This window comes from Montipora capricornis, chromosome 14 (genome assembly GCF_036669925.1).
Source record: "Montipora capricornis isolate CH-2021 chromosome 14, ASM3666992v2, whole genome shotgun sequence".
NCBI lineage: Eukaryota > Metazoa > Cnidaria > Anthozoa > Scleractinia > Acroporidae > Montipora > Montipora capricornis.
The window spans coordinates 3,320,206-3,343,048 of NC_090896.1; the positions used below are offsets into that span (position 1 = coordinate 3,320,206).

Genomic DNA, 22,843 nt, shown 5'->3' on the forward strand with positions numbered 1-22,843 from the left:
ATTAAGCAACTACGTTCCCAGAACCTTTCCCTTCGCTTTGGAACCCATCCCAAAGCGAAGGGAAAGGTCCTGGGGCCCAAAGCGAAGGGAAAGGCCCTGGGAACGAGAAAATATAGAACAAATCTGTTGATGGTTGCAACTTGCAATTAGTCCAGTCTTCCTAACATCGTGTACATGATGTGCGAAGAGAGTGTTTGATTAAGAAGTTCTCGTTTAAGACTGTGCTTGAAGGCTGATACTGAATTCAGAGAACTGTGTAAAACCACAATTGAAAGAGTGGTTACAGAGCTTAGCGTTGTGTAACCACTCCCATTCAAAGTTCAGTTTAATAAAAGAGCAGGAGTGTTTTATCGAGGCCAAGCCGAGTAGTTTTAGACCGGATAAAAAACGATCTGCGAATTCATTGAACGGCTTCAAAGACATTCCACAAAAAGTGCGTCCCTCTGGAGTCCATTCTGAGGGGAGAATGTTAGCATATAAGAAAAACAAGCTATACCATGCCATGCCATTAGTATGCTTTACATAAAGATTTCTTATGAGGAGTGTTTTTTATCGGTCTTTGAAGCTTCTTGACGTGATGTTTTATCGGTAACCTGATAAGCTCATTTGATCACGAATTACTAATGAGTTTTTAAAAAGACCGATAAAAGCTGAGCGATTCAGCTGAAAGATATATCTCGATCCCAATCGAGGTATATAAAAGTGTCTTCAGAATGTGGAATGAACCTTTTTTACTGCTACACTTACAGTGCAACGCGCCTTATAGTGGCCACCTAACAAAGTTTTTTACAAATTGTCCGCCAATCAGGATGTGTGAATTTGATTGACAGTCACCCCTCCTTGCAAAGTTCGCACAGTTGTAAGTTGAACATTGTTGCATGGGTTGTTGAGTTGACGTGTTTAAACGTAATTGTCAAATGTGAAAGATTTTTGGGTGGCTACGGTAAGGCGCGTTGCACTGTAAATGATGTTTGCAACTAAATATGCATAAACGAAACGTAAAAGTTATCCTCGCACTTGACCGAAGAATTTAAGATATTAGGGAGTTTAAGCAAAGACGACGGCTACGGCAACGAAAACTTCAGTCCAAAATATAACTTACCGCTATCGCAAGTATTTCGCAATTATTCCGTCTTGTTCACCTCGTACAATACAGGCGAACTATCCTGTAACTGGGTGGGTACGAACGGTGTTGAAGTCAAAACAGAAAATGAATGTTTCATTGTTATATGCTCACGTTGTTGTCAAAACCTAAAATATGGTGATTTCACGTTGTTGTTTCGTGGAGTACGGCAGAGAAATGCACGGAAATTCGTGTTGCACGTGCAGCACGAGTATTTTTCATCTTTTAACCAATAAGATTCTTAACACGTAATTTTTTAAGTTGTGATTTTCTGAAGTAAGAAATTTAGAAAAGAATACAGCTTTTTACCTTAATATTTTCCAGGTAGAGAGAAAAAAGTCGTACACTGAACCGAATAATTGTCCATTGATTTAAGTCTTCAGACTTTATATCAGCAGTTACGTTGACTAAAGTGACCAACAGCGCTTACATCTGACTTGGTTTACTTCAAATCGTTTCTTGCATATTCTTACTACCTGTCCATTAACAGTAACGATGAGCAGATAACAGCGTTTATTTTTCCACTTGTGTGTGGCAAATATCCCCATAATGACACAAACGTTTGTATTCAGAAGTGCACATGTACCTCAAAAATGGATAAATATCCTTCAAAAGGATCGGACAAAAACATTGCTTCGACTAGAAATTGTGGAAAATTTCAAAGATCCTTTGCAAAAGGGGTAATAAAGGTAAGGTTCCCCATAACATTGAGACTAATTCAAAACTTCTATACCAAAAGGGTTCGTGGAAATTTCCATGGACCCTGAGTGCCACTCAGTTCCATTACCAATATGAACTCCCTAGGACACTCCCAGTTGACAAGTAAAATCTTCTGGTGTTTGACAGAGTAGAATCGTCTGGCATTAGACAGAGTAACTCTGTTAAAGGGAAAGTGCGATCGAGAAAATGTTCCTGTAAATTACTAAAACGTTTCCCCAGGAATTCGAAAATTCCAAGTTTTGTCCAGTTCCCTGTGAAATTGTGACAAGAGCACTTTGAAGTTGCCTCTTTCGTGACTTGGAGAGGGCTATCTTGGATATGATGTGTTATGATGTAGCAATAGTCAGCAAACGTGTTCGACCTTACCATGCTCTTTGTTCCCCAATCACTTTCTCAATGTTGTGTGACCTTTCTGCTCCAAGAAATTCAAATGTAAGATGAACCATGGTAAACGGTCTTGTGGTTCATTAGCTAGTAGGCCAAGTAGGCCATAAGTGGGACAGAAATTCAAGTCACTTAGGCGGCAAAAATTAGCCAGAGCAAATGTAAACAAGACAAAAACCTTGAACATGCGACATAGAAATATTCGACAAGCGTACTTTCTTTTCTTTTTCACTTTTCACTCTCTCTTCTGCGACAGCCGTCTTTGATGCTTCAGCAACGTATTTGTTTCGCCGACGAAACTTTCAGATATTGCTCAATACACATAGCAAGGCGGATGAAACTAGACACTTGTCTATTTAATTTAAAAAAACCCAGAAGATTCCACCGGAAAATGAAGATTTAAAGAAAAGTTTAATTTTGCCTGCGAAAGTAAAACATGGATGGATTCCTCAAACCTGAAAACCTGACTGCTATATTGTCTGTTGGGGTCTGTCATTTTGCCAAGGAGGACTTCAAGCGGGATCTTCAGGTACATGAATATTGGTCTTGGCAACATTCGCTTCATACTGAAATCTCAGTCAACCAGTCCAAAATATCATTATATTGGAGTGAGAAAACTGAATCAAGCAATACATTATTGACGACTTTCACCGTTATGCGTTTTTCCAGGCAGTAAAATAAACAACTTGACATGTAGTTAAATTTTGTTAGCTTTATAGACACTACTGAAAAGATTCACTCTTACCATCCGATGGAAATATATAAATCTAACAGGGATCTCGTAGAAAGCCAAGGTAGACAGATTAAACTTGATTTCCAGGCGTTTATTTCACAGCGATGAGCGCGGGATAGCACTGAAAGCTCGCTTATAAAACCCTGTTTAAAGACCACGAGGTAAATCTGTTCTGATGGTGGAGCCAATATAAATACAATTTACCCTTTTAGTTTGGTTTAAGATTCAAGTCTACAATGTATTGCTCTGCTTGCCTGTGTGTCGTTTTGTTTACATCAAGTACATCTATTCATCCGGAGAAATCCTTGACTATCGCTATGCAATAGCCTCGTTTGCATACACAAAAACAAAGATGGTGGATTTCAATTTAAAATTGCCCATTTTTGAAGCGTTATTGTTGGCTATTAAGCCCAAATGAGTGGTCAAGTATGACAATGCAGGAAAAGAACTTGCGATTCAGGGAAACTTTTTCTAGGCTGTACTTTCCCTTTAATTCACACACCCGGAAGTCAATGGCTTCAATCTAAGTATCTGATAATTATTATTTATAATATCTACTGTAGTGATGGCCGAGATAGGCTGGCTGATGGCTGGTTCTAGTGAGTACAATAGGCAGTTCAAGTCCCAGAGGCATTCGCAAGGATCTTGGCATGGATCTTCTTGAATTGTTATTTCAGATGCTATTTGGTTTAATTGAAATAGTTGGTGATTATTTGGTTTCCTCTTAGTAGCTGTGTTCAGATCTCGTGTTTCCCAGTTTCCTATATTTTGTTTGATTTTCTTGTGTGTTTCCAAAGCCATTTGCTTGATTTCTTTGTGTTGGTCGTCTAAGTCTACTTCTAGACTTGGGTTCCTTTGTTCACGGTTCCTTTGTCTGGTGCTGCTTGATTGAGCTTCCCTTTGTTCTAACTGGTTATTGATCGCATTTGCAATTCTTTGGTTGACTTGTTAATATGTGCGAGTTTGTCACGGAGATTTTGTAGCGATTTACTTAAATACTCATAGCCCATTTTGTTCCAGAAATTAAAAGCTATTATTTTTATTGTTGTTGTGGTTGTTGTTATGATTATTGTTATTATTATTATTAATATCATCATTATCATTATTATTATCATTCGATGGATTTTTTCCTTCCTTTTCATTGGCCGAGAGCCCACCACGTGACCTGAAAATAACTGTCTACAAATAAATCTTTTGCTGCAAATAATATTCTGCTCATGCGTAATTGAAACCACGCTTTTGTGTGAAAATGGCAGTTCGCATTCCTGAGCTTTCAGAAAAAGATTTAACCGTTGGGAATTGTGAAAAATAAAATTAAGTCAGTCATCGAATGATGAAATAATTATTGAACTTGGTTATCGCAAAATATCGTGATTTGTCAGTGTCTCGCAGATCAATTATTTGCCTCAGCCTTCGGCTTCTGCAAATAATTGATCTGCTCGCCACTGACAAATCACGATATTTTTCTCAACCTCGTCCAATAATTGTTAATTATTATCCTTATCATCATCATCATCATTATTATTATTATTATTATTCTTGCTTGTCAGTCTTTTGCATCTCATACTGCCAGGACGCTTCCAATTTCCTTAGGATCAATGGTGGAGGGCGGGGTAGTGCTTTACATCGGTAGAATGCATAGAACAGGGATTTGAATCCCTTCAAGCCGGAATTTCACTATCCTTTCGCTTCTACTAAAGAAGTGTTCAAACTGAAAAGATCTTCAATCTCAAAATGTTTCATGAATTCCGGAGTTCAAGTAAACGCCTTTTTTCATTTATACAGTCTCTATACATTTTTCTATACATTTGTCTTTCCACTTGGACGAAATTCAGCGTCCGACAGTATCGTCCTAAGTCGAGCGCAAAACCGTTTGTTATGGGCCTGTGTTGTTTCTATTACTATTCTGCGCAGTAACGATACAATCCGGAAGGGGAAGATTGTAATTTGTAAACATAAAAGCCATCACATCGTCTGATGCCAATCTGAACTTTTTCAAAACAACACCGATGATAAGCATGGAAGCACGCTCGTCTCGTGACAATTCCATCTGCCTGCGATGGGTGCTCTCCTTCAAGGAAACCCGTGTGATCGGTCCCGCATTTATGAAACGGTATACAATCTTTCGTAAGCTTTGCAGCCATTCTTGTATAGGAGCTTGACTGGAATCGATACCATCCCTGTGGGAGGTTTTGGTCTGTCTTGTTTCCTCTTCCAAAGGACACATGTCGATCCGGTTCACTTAGAACATTGTACTGGGAACATTCTTGCGGAGCTGTACAATACAAAACGAAAACAAAGTAGTTGCCAGTGAACAATTTGAGGCCGCAACCCCTGTTCCTTCGCTGAAGTTACGGTAAATTAATAATTCTAGCGTTTGAATTTCGAGCTAAAGTAAGATGAAATAAGAGGCTAATTTGAATCAAACCAAAAGAACCTACAACCATTTTGGGAAACTGAGGTGTACAAACTATTTCAAGCGTAACTACGATTAAAAATCTCACCTGACTTACTTACGGACTTACAACTCGACAGCAACGTGTCTACCTGCGCAAGTGCAGTAGACACAAAAAGACAATCATCTTTTTCTTCGAATTTCGAAATTCTGTGGATGAAAACCACGATAACCTAAACTTTTTATCTCCCCTTTCGTAAAACTCGTTGTTGTTCTTCTTTTTTTTGTTTTTTGCTTTTTCAAAGTTTTGTTGTCGGTATCAACCTGGTGTCTGTGAATCTGTATCTGATCAAGGTCTAAACTGAAGAGAACAAGCAATTAAAATTGGATGCACTGTAAAAGATATTTTAATTTTGTGACAGTATTGGGCAAAGGTCATAATTCTCTCTTATATTTTAAAAAATACAACCACACTTTTGAATTTTCGAAACATGTTTCGATGTTTCAAACATCATCTTCAGCCATAGTGAGTGTAACATTAAAATTTTTGCAAGATAATTCGTATATATATAACTAACCATACAATGATTCTTTGTAGATTAAATGTTCGTTACAAGTACGTAAAATTCAAACGAAGCAACAATATTATAGAGGACACAACTGACATAACGGTAAAAGTTTAAAAGTGTAATGCTAAACTGACATGATCAACTTGTTTGCTGAGTTCGGGTTTCAACCGCTGAATATGGAAGCTCTCCTTGATTTTGCGTTGATAGAAAGAAGTAGCATTATCAATAATTTTGAAGCAAGAAACATCACAATTATCGTGACAATTTTTAGAAAACCTAAGATGCTTGAAAATATGAGAATTTTTGTCCCGGAAAAGGTGCTCATTTACACGTGTGTAGAAATGCCTGTTTTCACCAACAGTTTAGCATTACACTTTTAAACTTTTACCGTTATGTCAGTTGTGTTCTCTATAATATTTTTGGTTCGTTTGAATTTTACGTACTTGTAACGAACATTTAATCTATAAAGAATCATTGTATTGATAGTTATATATATATATACGAATTATCTTGTAAAAATTTTAATGTTACACTCACTATGGCTGAAGATGATGTTTGAAACATTGAAACATGTTCCGAAAATTCAAAAGTGTGGTTGTATTTTTTAAAATATTAGTAACACTTGTGCTATCCAGACCATTTGGAAAATTCTCTCTTAATATAAATCATCTCACCCTACAGACATTTCGTGCCATGGAACAATTTTCATATATGAAAATCCCGCCAAAGCTGAAATTCATCCAATCAGATCGCTACAATAAGCAATTCAAATTTCCATAACAAAAACAAACGGTCGAAAAACCTGTCGGTTGAAGGTCGGCCTTTAATGCCATAGGAAGTAGTCTGGAATCTAATGTGATGCAACTAAATGACGTTCCCAAAAGCCCTTTGCATGAGCATCGCTTGACATCCAAAAAGAAGGGTACAAAGATGAATGTCAAATTAGCAAACAAAGAGTAAAAGGAAACTATTAAATGGCAGTTGCGTGATATAGCACATGTACCTATTTCACAATGATGTCCAGCGTATCCCGGATGGCAGTTGCATTGGTACGTGCCAAGTCTGAAGGAAACAGTTACGCATGCTCCGTTGTTCTGACAAGATGCACGGGAACACGGATTCTGGAAGAACCAACAATTTATCATCAGTGAAATTCTTTTTTTTTCTCGGGTGAATCGAACGGTTGGATCGGAAACGTTTTCTATGATGTCTGTCATCATCCCCATCTTCATCATCATTTGTTAGTAATGCAGGTTAAGCGCTTAATTGGGGAAGGGAACTTCAATTCACTAATTACAATATAAATACTAAGTGAAATATCTAATCCTAAGTAGTAAATTGCTGGGTTATTTGCGAAGGTTGAGGTAGGAGGACACGATACTGTTGTCCTTTTTTCGAGGAGGAAAAATGAAGAAGTCTCAGGCAACTCTTCTTGTCCAGGATTGTAGGTAAACTGTGTGTAACGAAAAACTGACTTGCCCTCTGGCGAATAACACTGATTCCCGGCAACCTAATTTTAGAGCACCACGTACAAATTTGGGATAAACATGGACAATTTGTTCAACTTTCTTGAAAGTCATCCCTATCCTTGATCCTCAGCTTCGGGCGACAAAAAGAGAACGCCAAACAATGCTCTCCAAGTGCTAGAACTTCAAACTCAATCGCGATTACGAATAATTAAGGTTAATCGAATCTGATAAGGACAACTGCAAGAGCCACAAATACAGAGATACTGAGACATAAATAACAAATGATTAAAATAAACGTATTTTAAGAGAACTACCGGTATATATATTGAAGAGTAAGTTTCACAAAATTCCATAGAACATGAAGATCGTCTTTGATAAAACTGAAAACCGAAGATCGGCATGGACGCGTATAACAGAGATGTTTATTATTATCGTAGCCTTTTGCCAATCGCTCTTGTCCTTCAGTTTACGAATCTTACCTCCATTAACAAACCGTAATGATTAAAATGTTGATCCGCGGTTAGTCTTTCTTCCTCCATATAGCGATTACTACGAAGAAGTTCGCATCGAAATTGACCTTTTTCATCAGCATTTAGGGCCACGTTAAAAGACAAACACAAGATGTTCTGCAGACACGCCAAGCCACAATCTGTTGGGCTTTTTACAGACTTGCTTCGAAGACTTTCAACTTTTAAGCGATAGAATAAATGAGATTCAAACCAAGACTTCGCGAATTCGGCATTCACAAACAAGTTGTAGTTGAAACTGAATATCAATGCTAAAAACGTAGCTTGTGTTTTCATTTTCTTGTTCGTACGGACAGTTTTCCAAGGAAATGCAATTAGTTTGCCTTTGAGAGAACTTTATATGCTAACTAGTAAGAAATGTCTAAATATTTGCGGATCATTTTCAGTTTTGCGCCAGTGTTATCCAAGGGATCTATTATGATAATTATCAAAGAAGAATGCAAAAATCATACACAACAATTTACAGTAAAAACTGCCTTGAACCAAAAGGTACCTGCCTACATCAAATTCCCACAGTACTTCTTCTTTTTGCTAAAATAAGATATAATTAAACAAAATACGCACTTAGTGGATGCGATAATAAACTTTGATCTTTCCTAAGGGCACGTACGAGGACCAATTACTTCTTGGAATATTTATGCAAGATGACGTTTTTAACGCCTTCCGGAAACTGAATGTAATGCTACATAGGGAATACCTGAAACTGGTTAAAACAAGACATTATCAACACCAAAAACCGCAATATGTTCCTAAAAAAAAATTAATAAAGTGAATAAAAGAGAACATGATTCGATATGCTTATGGACGAGTATGAAAACGCGTATTCTGTCAAATTAACGCTACCAATTACAGTGTACATGCAATTAGCTCACCCAATTAAAAACGAGTGACACAACAAAATGAACCAATGGGCCCTTTGCAGCTGGCGATCACGTGGTACAGAAACCGCCATACTGGAGAGCAAATTGCGCACTTGGGCATCTAAAACAAAGAAACTTAATTTAAAGTTTCTTTGTTTTAGATGTCCTAGTGCGCAATCTGCTCTCCAGTGCAAAGGGCGCATTGCCACACTCGAAGTAAATTAATGTAGCCGGCATCCAGGGAAAGAAAATAAGAACTGTTAGTTCCCCTTCTGAATGGCCAACAAATGACGCAATTGAACATTATTTTGCACATCCAAAATCGCTGTCTTTCATAAAGTCATTCGAAAGAAAATATTACAACAAGATTTAGTTTTGACAAACGGAACAGTAACACTTTTCTCAAATGACTGAGTAGGAAGGAACTGAAATCACAACCCTGAAGTATCCATTTCAGATGGAATGCGGCCCATCAGTTTTGGGTATCATCTATTTTTAGCACGGCTACTGCTAGATTTTTGAGGGGGAAAACATGGCGGCATTGTGTTGCTTGCACGATCCGTGTGGCTTCTTGGTTACAGACCAATCAAAGGCGTTGTGGTCATAAGCCCCGACCTGATTGGCCATAATTTGGCAGGACCCGTATTCTAAATTTAGAGAATAAAGTAAACTGATAGGCCAAATTATAGAGATTGACACTTACCAAGATATATACCATTTACCAGAAGAAGTGGTAGACGCTAACATGTTGTATTTCATACCAGAGAATGATCATAAGTATCATAAAAAAAAAAAGCACAATGATATTTTGTTCATCAAGGTAAAAAAAAAAGGCTTAATATGTGTAGGTTCAACTAAACGTCCGAGACAAATGCTTTTGTTTTTCAATTCCACTCCAACACAGTACAAACTCTAATACGGCCTTTCTATTTCTTGCTAACTAACTGAAGCAACTGACAACTGAAGCATCTGTAGCTAAGGAGTAAAATCCCACGTTTCTGTCAGCTGTCTGTTTCGTTTACCTAAATTACATCTCATTATTTACAATGTAATTAGTTAGGGAAAACGAAAGTTCAATATTTGGTCACTCTGTATTGTGTTAGTTGACTATGAAGATTGAAGGCACAAATTTGTTCAAAGATACACTAATCCCTTCTCGAACTTAAACATCGTTTGTAATTCGTACTCCAATTCAAATTGTTACTGACGTTACTCGTACACGATTCACGACATGCACGAATATCGGCGATTCGTACACGAATTCAAACACACTTGTAATACGTACATACTGTGGTTACCAACAACTTTTCACGAAGGCCTTGCCAAGACAGGATGCCGAGAAAATGAGGAAACTTCGAACAATGTGAAGGAGCTAAAATCTGTTAGCTTTGTACCTTAGACGTCAACTTTTAATTTTTCTTGATTTTCGAGTGATTCAGCCCCCTAAAGAGAAGAAAAATCTGAAAAATATCCCGAGTTTGACGAAAACGGCGAGAAATGTGACTGGAAATTCAAAATTCATAACCAAACACGGTACAAAATCACCCGAACTAACCCAATCCAAAGATTCTGTGCGTACCAACACCTGAAATATGTCGGGCACGCATGTAGACTGGCAAATTCGGCATGGCAAAAAAAGATTTATTTTAGTTATAAAAGAAGAAAGAACACCAGAGACCCGTGGGTTAAAAATGAGAAAAATCACACGTAGGGAAAAACGCAGTTATACGGAAATATCAAGGATGGCTCAACGAATTTTCAAATGAAGACGCCCCGGGGCAGCAAAAGAAAGGCGCCAAGTGAGAAACCATGATGACGATGATGAAGTTAGGGAGGAGAAAGTTCCATGTTTGATCAACCCGAAATTGTGGTAACTGACAGTGAAAATGCCAACAAAAATTTGAGGGATGTGGAAAACGAAGACCTGAAAAACGAAGATCGAAGACTTGAAACAAAGACCCCTTGGAAAAAATCTCAAACAGTAAAGGGTAATGACAGGAATGATGTGTTGTGCTATATTTACCATCGATAACTGAGCTTTTTTTTTTCTGGGGGGTCCCTCGTTTTCCAGGTCTTCGACATTCCTCTTTCAGGGTCTTTGTTTCCCACACACCCCACCATCTGCCCAGAGATTTATATAGAACCAGGATGCTAAGATAAAAATGCTTCTGGCTATTCGAGCGAGCTAACTTCTTTTACTTTTGATGTGTAATAGATGTAAAACTTTTCATTTAAAATGCATGATTAATCTAGATTTCCAATAAGTATTGTTTGCTTTCCTGACAAATGCGTGATTCCTGATTAATGACATGGCAAAGACAACCGAAATAACTCATGTTTTACACATTTGTTGTCTTCGTAAGCCAGTAACTAATTAAGCTGTTCAATTTTTGATAGTTTAGTCGAATTTACCAGTTTTCATTCGAATCAAAACCTCTGTGTAAGTGTTGTCGGAAAATGGCACCAGGTACTACTGAATTATTGACAAAGCCGAAGCCTTCCTTTTCGGACAATTCGTAACTGGATGGCTCCACGTGTGAACCTCCCTGAGGAAACTTCATCCACTTGCTCTTCCAAAGCAAAACACGCATAAAAGTTAGTCTATTGAATTTTCCACCTTGGATATTACGTTTCTAGCTTTCTTATTGGTTCATTCAATCTCGGTTGTCAGCTCATATACCTTTTAAGCCTTCGGCTACGCGCTTCGGAGTTGGCTATTTACCATATCATGTCCAACGCGCGCTCATGGAACAACTGTAAATTATTCGCTTTTATTTTGCTGGCATATGGAAATTAGCCTTGTGCAAGCGGTTGTCACAGAACGTTAGCACTGCTTGCCAGTGTAACTACGTGATTAACCCCTCACATACCTCATTTTATACTATTTTTTCTTTTTGTATTTTTTCGAATTCATTCTCGCTGTTCTTTGGAAAAATGTGGTGCTGAAATCCTCGGACAGAACGATTAGCTTGGTTGGAATAATGACACATCTACACAAGCTCGTTTTCGGAAAAACGCCTTAAGAGATTCAAAGATTCCTACCCGTTTTGCTGATGGCAACATTTGAAAGCGAAAGTTGAAATTTTATAGAGAAAGCATATTTATCAACTGAAAGTCCAAGAAACGGACCATTTCACATTAAAAAAGTTTGTAGCAATAACTGTAGGAGCGGTATTTCGTATAACGCTTCGCGTGACTGTTCGTGACTGGGTACCTAAAGTCAGTAGCCGATGTCACGCAAAAGGGGAGCAAGGGAGACCATTGCTCCATGTCAGATTCTGCCGTAAGATGAATTAGGAAACAACGTTCATGTGCTTTATCGTATCAAATCCCGATGTTTTTTCTGATTCTAAAGCAAAAAAAGACTTAATTTATTGTGAAACGAGATGCTTCTGTGAAGCATACACTGGGTTGCCTGTGGTACGTGCTACAGAAAATCAGAAGGCACTGAATTGTGTGGTATTGAAATACAGCATTCCAGTCTCTGAAGAACAACAAATAAAGGAGAAGCGAGAAACATTGGCTTCTGGGCTGACATGTTGATAATTTTCAAGTTCCCCACAACTTCTGTTTACCACAAGTGTGCCCTCTGAGCATCTGACAGCTTTCTAATACTAAAGTTCACTGAAGTTAACCAGGCGGGGTTAGTGTTTGGATGGGAGACCAAGACAACATTCCCCTCATAAAACAGAAGCATCGGACCGAAAATACTATTAACTCTAACAAATGCGAACTCAGCAAGGTACAGATCTTGTTAGCTTGCTTTATGCAAAACAAATATTGATGAAAAAGCAAATAACTATTGATACACAGTTTTCAGAAAGAGCAGAAGGAAGTTTCCCGAACGGTCGATCGAGAATAAAATATTTACGACATCAAAACAACATTAATTTTGAACCGTGAATATAGAATATAAAAAGTTACGATCAGCGACAAACATTTTGGGAGATTTTTGCTACGTTCAAGTAAATTGCAAAATCGAAAGTGACCGGAATTCAGCGGGCGCCGTGATTAAGTTACCGCGGCATGTTTACTCGCCAAACAGTGAAGCATCTGTGTCAAATGATGGCAAGATACCGGGTTTTTGTAAGTTTCTTTTTCAGTCAAGTGTTATAAAGTTTGACAATGAAATGAGCGAAGTCAAAACAAAGATCACAATCGCCCAACTCTTATTTATGCAAAGTCAAAATTTACTCTCCAAGACGCGTACGACGTTATTTATCACCAGGTAATTCCATCATTTTGGAAATAGCAGCTACTTTATTATTCATCTGCGTCACAACTTTTCACTGATTTTGGGGCTCATTTTGTTGAAACTCAAGCACGCTTCCAACAGGCCTGTGAACCCTTCCTGCTTACAGAGCAATACTAAAAAACTTCTCCCATATCACATTTCAACCTTAAGCTCGAAAATTCAATACACAACATGATATTATAATTCACAAAGGCAGAAAATACCACAGAATCCTTTTCCAGCGAAAACATTATTGAAACTAACAACATATTTGCTCTTAGAGACGAAAACCTCTTCCTATTTCATTGCGTGCGTGAAGACAAGAAACTCAATCGCGTCAAATTACCATGTACTTCAGGTAAATAGAGCTCACTTTGATTTCGTCTCGACGGGCGATAGATTGTTGTCGAAGTCCAGTACTCGTCGCTTTTGAGCTTCCTGCCTAGTTTATCCAACTGACTTTCCATTATTGAGCTCCATAAGGGTATATTTTGTTTAAGGATCCACTAAAACGCCATTCGCGTTACATGACTTTCGACGCCATTGCAGGCTAAGTTAATGATTCTACTGTGTCCACCAGAGAAATCTACGCAGTTCCACTACCCTCTCGATCCTAAGAAAATACGCGCAGAAGGCTCTATCCACAAAGACACCACTTACCAGGGGAGTGACAGGCAAGACTTTTACCGACACGGAAAAAAAAAAAAAAAAAGAAAACAAAAAAAAAGAAAATAAATAAAAATAATAAAACAAACAAACTAAACGCAGACCTCGACTGGGTTTGCCCATAGGCAACCCAGTAAAAAGCTGTTCAGTTCCCTCTTCTGTAGTTCGCCCTTTCTAGCCCCACCCTCTCAGTCAACCGTGTCGTCAACCATACATTTCTTGACTTCCGCCATGTTCCACTGTTAATGATCAAGAAAAAGAGATACAGAATTTCACGAAGATTATTAACAATTCTCTCACGAAATGTCATGTATAGAATACAGGAGGTTACTTGAAAAAATAGGAAGCAGTCTTGAAGAGTTTGGAATAACTAAATTATTGTACTGGTGCAAGGACAAGATACAAGCTAGAAACCAACATAATATTCACAATGTTCATGCGCTTTTCGAAGAAATGGAAGCAAACAACACCTTGGGAATCGATCGATTGGAAAACTTGAACGAACTCTTGAGAGTCCTTGAAAAATGGGGTTTGTTTAAAGAAGTTCGAAAGTTCGAGATTAAAAGAAAGAAATACAACGATTTGCTCCAACAGATCAGTGAAGCTGTCGACGAGAGCATTGAAATGGAACGACTTATTTCAATTTGCAGAGGTAAAATACTCGCGGAAAGAGAGGGGAATATTAACGATACCCGCTCCTTGTTCAGAGAACTGGAAATTCAGAACAATCTGGAATTTAGGCGACTCGATATACTGAAAGAGATCTTGAATTCAGTGCGGAAAGAAGACTTGCTTAGAGAGGTGGAGGACTTCGAGCGATGGCGAAATGACGAAGACGAATCGGCGTGCAGAGGAGGTATCTTTCTCAGACTGAAAAATGTTTTCGTCGGTTTACTCATTTGCTTGATTTGTAATAAAACGGTTTTAGTCGAGTTATTATCTATAAAAGTAGCAACAGCACTGATTAGTTTTCTTCATATGCCTGCCATAACATAAATAATTATGTTAATAACATAAATTATTTATGTTATTAACTCAGACACGTACTTTAGAAGCAGACCCAACCATCAGAACAAGCTAATAACCCATTTTGGAGACATTTGATCGAGTGACACAGTGCAATAATCTTTTAGTAGGAAAAAGGTGTAGGGCAGGAGCTCTTGTAACCTGCTATTGTTTGGTATTGTAACCAGCTTCCATTACTGGGTTGCCAAACCCAGTCGGAATCTAAGTTTCATTTCGTTGTTTTTTTAATTTTAATTTTATTTTTTTAAAATTTTTTTCCTTATTGGGAAAGTCTTGCCTGTCACTCCCCTGCTAAGTGGTGTCTTTGTGCATAGAGTCTTCTGTGTGTATTTTGTTAGCTTTGAGGGGGCTGGGGTAATGTGTAGATTTCCCTGGTGCGCACAGGAGAACATTTAATTATTAAACCTGCAATGGCATCGAAAGTCATTGTAACACGCATGGCGTTTTAGTACATCTTTAAACAAAATATACCCTTATGGAGCTCAAGAATGGAACGTCAAATGGATAAATAAGACAGGCGTCGAAAAGTTAAAGTCTGGAATCTTAAAGGCGAGGAGTAATGGACTTCGACAACAACTATCGCCCGTCAAGCCGAAATCAAAGTGAGCTGTATTTCTAATAATATTTTACCAAGTGTGCTGTTATGTATAACACTGAAACCAAGTGGAAAATTCTGTGGTAACTTATGGGTTCAAAAAAGACAGAGAAGGAATCGAATACCTTAAACCTTAAGTGGATCAGTGCTCTCTGTTCTCTGCACAGTCTTCAGGTAAAAAAAAAATCATTGGAAATGTGACAGCCAAGAAGTTTTTGAAAGAAAGATTGCCTCTAATAGCAAATATGTTGTTTGTTTCAAAAAATATTTCGTTGAAAAAGGTGGCGTTTACGAATTCATCGTGTTTTGTAATATGCGAGCTTAACTGGATAGTTTTTATGGCAATAGTAAAGCATTTTCGTGTCAAAATGAGGTTAGCGTCTTTCTTTTGTGTCAACTTAATTAAATACACCACGCCTCGTGATTTTGTATTTGTCGTGTGCTTTAAACTTGATTTCCACTCTCAAAATTACCTCAAGAACCTACTTTTTGCATAAAATAAGCTTTTAGAATGATGTTCTTGTCTTCTGTGGTGATACTTGACGATTCGGGAAAATTTTGTGAAAAAATATTTATAATGGATCACACGCGCAGCTTGATTGCCCCAAATTGCCCGATTATGCATAACATCCACTTGGCCTTTTGACATCCCATTGAAAAAAACTCATAAAATATTCGCAGACCGGTCGATTTCTCTGAAATTTTAAAGGGTGCTTGCTAACGAATAGAGAAAGATTTTCACAATAACTAAAAATTCCTGTGTTAAGCATGGAAATTCGACAAAGAGGTTAATGTGACTAAATTTGTTGCGTGCGTTGCTATTTTTGTGTCTTGATTGCTGTGCATATTTTGACAGAGAATATTAAATTATGAAAAAATATCTACGGAATACAGATAGATCGTTAAAAAATCTTTATTTTTAGCGGTTATTTGAACATAAAAGATGGAACGCTTGACGAGAAATAATATTTTTGTTGATATTTGAAAGAAATTTGAAAGAAGAAAAATTTTGCGGGAATCAGGATGCGGTGAAAATGAGTTAACAAATGTGCATACTTGCGTTGAAATGTGACACGTGAGGAGACAGAAAATTTTATTTCCCGAAGTTCATTCAGTTGACACAAGGTGTTCACGTGCACCTTTACTCAAGAGTGTGTTTGTTATCTTTAAACTGAATTTATTATCAAAGCTTAAAAAACTAAAAGACCTCAAAATGGGACAGGATATTACAAAATAATTAAAGGTGTGAACGTGTGAGCGAAAGGGCTTCTGCTGGCGCGACATGTGGGTGACCCTCAAATGGTCTTAATGACCCCGCTTGAAAAAATTAACTGGAACCCTGCAGTTCAATACCACCCAATTCAGTACCTTCAGTTTTTGTGTAACATGTACCACAGGCAACCCAGTGTATACTTTTATAGAGCATCTTGTTATGTTAAAGTCTAAGTCATTGTTTCAATTGTTCAGTCTTTTGGTTTAGGCTAGGGTAGAGAGCAATCACATTATAAGTTACGAGAGCTGCTAGATATGGAAAAAGTGGTATCTCGCTGTTACATTCAAAGATTCGTTGTAAAAACCAATTTTATGATAACTCTTATAAAAGTAACAATAATGGTAATGTGATAGTGACAGCGGCAGTGACACTGGTAGTTGTAGTTTGGTGAAAGACAACCTAATTGACAGTGCAAGTGACATTTTTGGAACCAGAGCCATGGGCAATGACTTTGTGCCATTGACCGTGTCAATGATAGTGGCAGTCAAGGACTGAGTCAATGGCAGCAGCAGCATCCATGACACTGTCATACTGAGCCAGTGTCAGTGCCATACAAATAGGCATGCAAGTGGCCAGTGTTAGTGACACTGCCAATAGCAGTGCCAATATTGGTGGTAGTGGCCATGCCAGTATTGGTGCCAGTATCGATGGCAGAGATGCTGCTAGCAGTAAGGACAGTCGAATTGGAGACACCTGAAAAATTCAGGTGGCTCTAATGGGACTCAATCCCACAACCTCTGCGATTGCACTACTGACCAACTGAGCTATTATGAAGCCACACAGTTGGGAGCAGATCAATTTGTTGAGGTCGTGTGTTCCCGTGAAAGGGCTTGATGAATGAAAGAAGTGTACATTTTGAAGTGCGGGTTGTAGACCAAATGGAGAAGTAATCATTGCACATATCTGAACAATTTAAGCAATTGTCTCTTATAATAGACACCTGACAAATTACTTTGGAGCCACCTGAATATTTCAGGTGTCTTCTATAAGAGACAATTACTTAAATTGTCCAGATAAGTGCGACGAGGATCACTTCTCCATTTCGTGTACAACCTGCACTTCAAATATACATTTCTTCACTTTGTAAGCTTTGTCACATTGATGGTAAAAAATGCTTGGCAGTGACACTTAGTGACAGTAGACATCAAAACCATAACTGTGACAACCACAGTCTCATGATTTTTAATATGCTATCCGCCCCCACTGAGTCATCTTCCAAGTCTGCTCTGGAGAGTCAGTGATGGGACTGCAGCAAACTTTATTTGATCAATTCTTATTCTAAAGGTGAAAGGGCGGTCATGTTTGCTCATGCAAGATCACTTGGTGGAAGGGTATTTGGAGGTATGTTATGTTGAATTTCGCATTTCATTTCTCAAGCTGGAGAAAAATGCTGCCAACAATCATTTTAATTGATTTGAGAACTATGGTTAATCATTGCTTTCTTCTGTTACCTATGAGGGGGTTAGTTTCTAGGGAAAACGTGGTGCTGCATCGATGGTAGAGTCAAACAAAAAAATTTGGTTTTATGAAACTAACTGGTACAGACCCTAACACCGTAAAAAGATTGGATGACTGAGGCAGAGATGTTTTGAGAGTCAATTCTCTCTGACCAAGAGCTAATAATTAAAACGTCCACCATCCAACTGTGGTAACTCGACCTTTTTCACCTTATTGGATGAAACCAAGTTTTCATCTTTCTTTTGTTAATAGTGTCCGGGATATAGGTCAACCTTCCATCAATGACTTTGGCCAAAAGGGAGTTTAAATGACAAGTACAAAGAGCTCAAGGTCTTGGCATATTAAAATATTTTGAACGTCTTGTCGTTGTTTGAAAAAGTACAGAACAGACCCTTTAACTTACTTTCCCAAGATGATACCTCGTGGAGGTGTATTAAGACTGTAACAATAACCCACCTCACCTCCATTTTCGGACCCATGACCCACTGCCGAGTATGTCTCTGCCTTGGCAACACTGCAATCCCACCGGATCCTGTTGCTAGAGACCTGGGTAATGAAATCGACAGTCATTTGCAAACAATCGGATTATCTCTTCCAAAGTCTTGCCTTTCTAACATTTGTGATAAACTTAACTTGTTTTCCCCTTTTTTTCCATTTGTTTAGTTTTGACCATGAAAACAATTTGCCAAGTGGGTGCAGCAGGCATAACACTTCTGACTGTGCACGAATTATTGAAGCGCTCAGACACGTATGAGCAACTAATGGCCAGCTTTACTGCTTGCGTTCTTCCTGCTGGTACACAACTCATGGATATAAGTCACGGATGTGTTTGTTTCACCATAAAAGCAGACAATTTAGCAGCCCTTTGTACCTTGTGGAATATGTACCGGGATGGCACACTGAAGCTACGCGTGAAAAACTTCGTTCTATCAGAGGAAATGATAAAACTTGCTGGTGGTGAAGAAAACGTAGAAGTGACTGTCACCATCGAAGAAGAGGAATACGAGAAAGCTAGTTTCGAGTTCATTAGGGAACAAGGAGGTAATAGTAGATCTAAAATGTAGCGTTGAGAAGACATTCATTGAGATGACAACGATAACGTTGTCTAAAAATATAACTCCGCGTAATTCTAATAATTTGGTGATTGTTCTACTAACGCCCGTTCGGCGTGGAAAGTGCGTGCAAACTTCCTTGGAACAAAAGTAGTATGAACCGTGGGGATATTTACAGAACTCACTGAAAATTAATTGTCGGAGACTCGGTGCACAAAACCTCAAATTTGGTCATTTAACTTTGTTCTTTGCACAGTATGGCAAAGAAATGCACAAAAATGCCTGCCGCATGTGCAGCACAATTATTTTTCCTCTTTCAACCAATGCATGATGTTACTGGTTTTAGTCGTTGTTGTCCTTGCCTAGGTCCTCATTAACGTCGTACATGCATCGACAAAGTGCAGTATTTCCCTTTTAATTTGACTTTCAGGTTTCACAAAAGCAATCGTTTTGGAGGAAGTTGGTAGATACTGATCGCGCTTTCGAGCAACCTATGAAGAACGAGGAAAGAAATTCCATTATCTAGTTTTCCTCAGTTTCAACTATAATTCCGAGTATTCTCAGACTATTCGACTTAGATTTTCCACTTGAGATTAATTTGTCAAGACCCAGTCGTTAGACTCTATCAAGGGAAGGGGAGCGTTTAAGGTTAGGTTAAAGGTTGGGGGAGGGGAAAGAAAGAGAAAGGGAGAGGAGAAGGGAGTGGGGGAGGGTGTGGGTTCGTTTAGTCATTCATTCAATTCCGTGAAAATCATGTCTTTTGAAGGAAAACGTGCAGCAAAAAATCCAGGCTATTTCTGTTACTTGCGTTTCCATCAATTCATCAACTTAAAAGTAGTAAATTGATCTTTTTCTGCCCTTTATGCATTTTTTTGTAGAAGCAAAACCCCGTAAAACAATTCGAAGAAACTCAGATTCAGCACTTTCTGTTTTGCCCAACGAAGATGATGTGTCTTTGGTAAAGATGAAACAATTAGAGACTGCATTCAAGCTTCAGCAAGAAAGGATAGCAAGTCTAGAGAAAGAAGTGCACATGCTTCCTAATCTGTTTTTGCAGGCAGAAAGTCCCCAAACCACGATTGAAAAAGGTAAAGGTGATTTGAGTCCATAGTTAATGCTAATATTGTTATGGTAGCCTGTACAGCGCATCCAGCGATAGACGAAGGATTAAGAGAGGAAAAAATGTGCATTGTTTTGCGTAAATGCGCAGCAATCCTCAAACTCCGCCACAAATTGTAATTTAATTATTGTCTTGAGATGATTCGGGACAATTCAACAACTCAACCACTATTCGCTCTGAAATGCTAAATAACGCTGATCAAAGGTTGAAATCAATGTCAGTCATGGTCATTCTCGTTAATCAAATTACGCTTGTGACTTAATTGTAACTTAACGAAACATAGATTACAGCGTTAAGGCCTAGTAATACGGGCAACATTTTTCGTGCAACTTGTCGTGCAAGAATGTTGCTTTGCAAGTTGAGATGGTTTGTTGCGCGTTGTTGTGCAACAATTTTTATGTTGCAAAAAGTAGACGCCGCTTTTACTTTTTGCAACGTGGAAATTTGTTGCGCAAGAAGGTGGCAATACGCGCAACAAACCAACTCAACTTGCAAAGCAACATTGTTGCATGACAAGTTGCACGAAAAATGTTGCCCGTATTACTGGGCCTTTAGGGAGGCTAACCACACAATTTGAATCCAAACGGTCGGATGCAACCAATTGGCTGGTTACAAAGCGTGATGGACAACAACGGAACATATCCAAAGAAACAAAATCAAAAAGAAAAAGACAAATTAATGTGTTGAAGTTGTCGATTTGAAAGCGGACTGACTTCTCTCTGATTGATGAGTAAAGCTTCCTTGACTTTAATTTGGAAGTAAGTGATATCGGAGTCTAAGACGATGAATGACTCCTGCGAACACGGGTTTTTACATTCCTCAGCGGCCTGGTGATGTTTGTAGACATGACGACTCTTGTCAGAATTCAGATTCGGAAACATGACGCGTAGTTTCGCCAATATTTAACAAAGAAAGAAGCCTCGCCTGTGATCTGTTCTGTTCAGTTGTAAAGCCCGTAGGAAGCGGATAGAGCACGAAAGAAGTGTAGGGTAAACAAGAGACGTAGTCGAGTATTTCCTCTACTTCTTGCTCTATCCGCTTCCAAAGTGCTTTACAACAGAGAAGATCACAGGCAAGGCTTCTATATTTGTTTTAAAATGGAGAGTTTCTTAATTTCCCCACGCATTCAGCTGAAATTTTTGGAAAACGTCCGCACAAAATCAAATCCTACCAGTGGCGTCAGCCGTGCATCTGTACTCTCCAAAAGTACGCTGTTTAAACCAATCAGAGCGCGCGTTATATCAAAACTTAAAGCTAACATAACTTTAAAAAAATTGGGAACGGAGCTCACTGGCACTGGACGAATACCGGATTTTGTACGAAGAAAAACGAATTTGATATCTAAATTATTACATAACGGTTGACAAGTTGCCTCACGGCTGATACTATTTTGGGCAATGGTAGAGAACGGGCCCATATGTAAGGCAGTGTGCAGTTGCATTAAGGCTTGTTATACACATTCAGGCTTGAGCACACAGGAGGCTATGACCCTGCGATGGTACTTTACACTGCTGAACCACTAGATAGTGCCAAAGAAAATTTGTGCTTCTTGTGAAAAATATATCCCACCATCTCGTGAAAAAGTGCAAGCAAAACAAAAGCAATGTCCCTTGCAGCTTGCATTGTACGACCCAATTTACGTCAAAACTTTTTTTGTTATGTCTTTGCTTCGTAATTAACAGGGAGTGAGAATTGAGGAGAGCGTGATAATGTAAGTAAGATAAGCAGGTTCCCTCTTAAACAAAGGGTCTGTTTTTCTCTTTGGGATGCTCTCAAGATTTGACGTAACAATGGCCTGCTCTAAATCCAGTTATCCGCATTTTTTCTTTTGTAGGTGACCCGGAGAAATCAAAGGAGAGTGATCGTGATCTGCTTGTTGAACAACAGGAGACGGAAAGACCTAAAACAGTGGATGAAAAAGGCCAAGGTGATTTGACTGTATAGTGTGTATAGTGCGCAGCGCATAGGGAGATAGACGACGTGCTCACGTGCATTACAGCGTTAAGAAAGCTAACTAGAGAAGAAATTCAAACGGTTGGATGCAGCCAGTTGGCTAGTTACAAAGTGTCACGGAGCTGAACTCGAAACCCTTGAAAAGAATTGTAAGATCTTGTAAATTAGTCTGTTTTAGCTCATTTACATCTTATCACCCAAGTGGTATGGGTCAAGTCCGCTTAACAAAATTATAAAACGATCACCCTTCCTTTCATTCAATTAGAAACTGAATTACGAGGGGCGCTGCTCAACGAGATATTATTTTTCCTTTTAATGGTCCGAAAGCATAGATAAGGCTCCTTATACCTTGTAACTTATTTCAAGTAAATGACGATAACAGTAGGACATACATTTTATGGAATTGCGATTTTAGAATTCCTAGATTCAATACTGTAACTTGAGAAAAACACTCATGAAGTTAGATTTCAAGGCCCGCTTTTACATGGTCGAAGTTAACTAGAAATGAGACCAGTTGTATTTCGTTGGGGGCGTTTAAGAAAATAACACGGAGGATGATACTGGGAGATGAGATGCACGGATTTAGTAGCAAGTATGTATGCACCACGGGCAGCCGCGATATTGTCCATGTAAGATACGTTCTCGGAGCACAGCACCACAGCCAGATCTAGTTAGCTGCGAGTCGA

The 22,843-nt window shown here is 38.6% G+C and overlaps 2 protein-coding genes across 2 annotated transcripts in view; one reads left to right on the plus strand and one right to left on the minus strand.

Annotated features, from left to right (window-relative positions):
• Positions 1-3,426: 3,426 nt before the first annotated feature.
• LOC138032370 (uromodulin-like) lies at positions 3,427-8,208 on the minus strand. The gene is made up of 3 exons (XM_068880035.1): positions 7,873-8,208; positions 6,928-7,045; positions 3,427-5,235 (listed from the first exon to the last, which is right to left on the minus strand). Exons 1-3 carry the CDS (start codon positions 8,194-8,196, stop codon positions 4,862-4,864), a joined length of 816 nt encoding a protein of 271 aa, XP_068736136.1. The 5' UTR covers positions 8,197-8,208; the 3' UTR covers positions 3,427-4,861.
• Positions 8,209-13,891: 5,683 nt separating this feature from the next.
• LOC138033095 (uncharacterized) overlaps positions 13,892-22,843 on the plus strand; it is an 11,948-nt gene continuing 2,996 nt past the window's right edge. Inside the window, exons 1-5 of the mRNA XM_068880855.1 lie at positions 13,892-14,536; positions 17,859-17,915; positions 18,696-19,073; positions 19,963-20,172; positions 22,039-22,131. Coding sequence (XP_068736956.1) covers positions 13,984-14,536; positions 17,859-17,915; positions 18,696-19,073; positions 19,963-20,172; positions 22,039-22,131 — 1,291 coding nt within the window. The 5' untranslated portion in view covers positions 13,892-13,983. The remainder of the gene's footprint in view (positions 14,537-17,858; positions 17,916-18,695; positions 19,074-19,962; positions 20,173-22,038; positions 22,132-22,843) is intronic.

What these genes read in the sequence shown, in the direction of transcription:
- LOC138032370 (XM_068880035.1), bottom strand. Translation starts at nt 8,196, where the DNA reads ATGAAAACACAAGCTACGTTTTTAGCATTGATATTCAGTTTCAACTAC. An exon ending in ATTACGGTTTGTTAATGGAG is followed by an intron (nt 7,046 to 7,872) that starts GTAAGATTCGTA and finishes TGGTTCTTCCAG; the next exon opens with AATCCGTGTTCCCGTGCATC. An exon ending in TGGACATCATTGTGAAATAG is followed by an intron (nt 5,236 to 6,927) that starts GTACATGTGCTA and finishes TGTATTGTACAG; the next exon opens with CTCCGCAAGAATGTTCCCAG.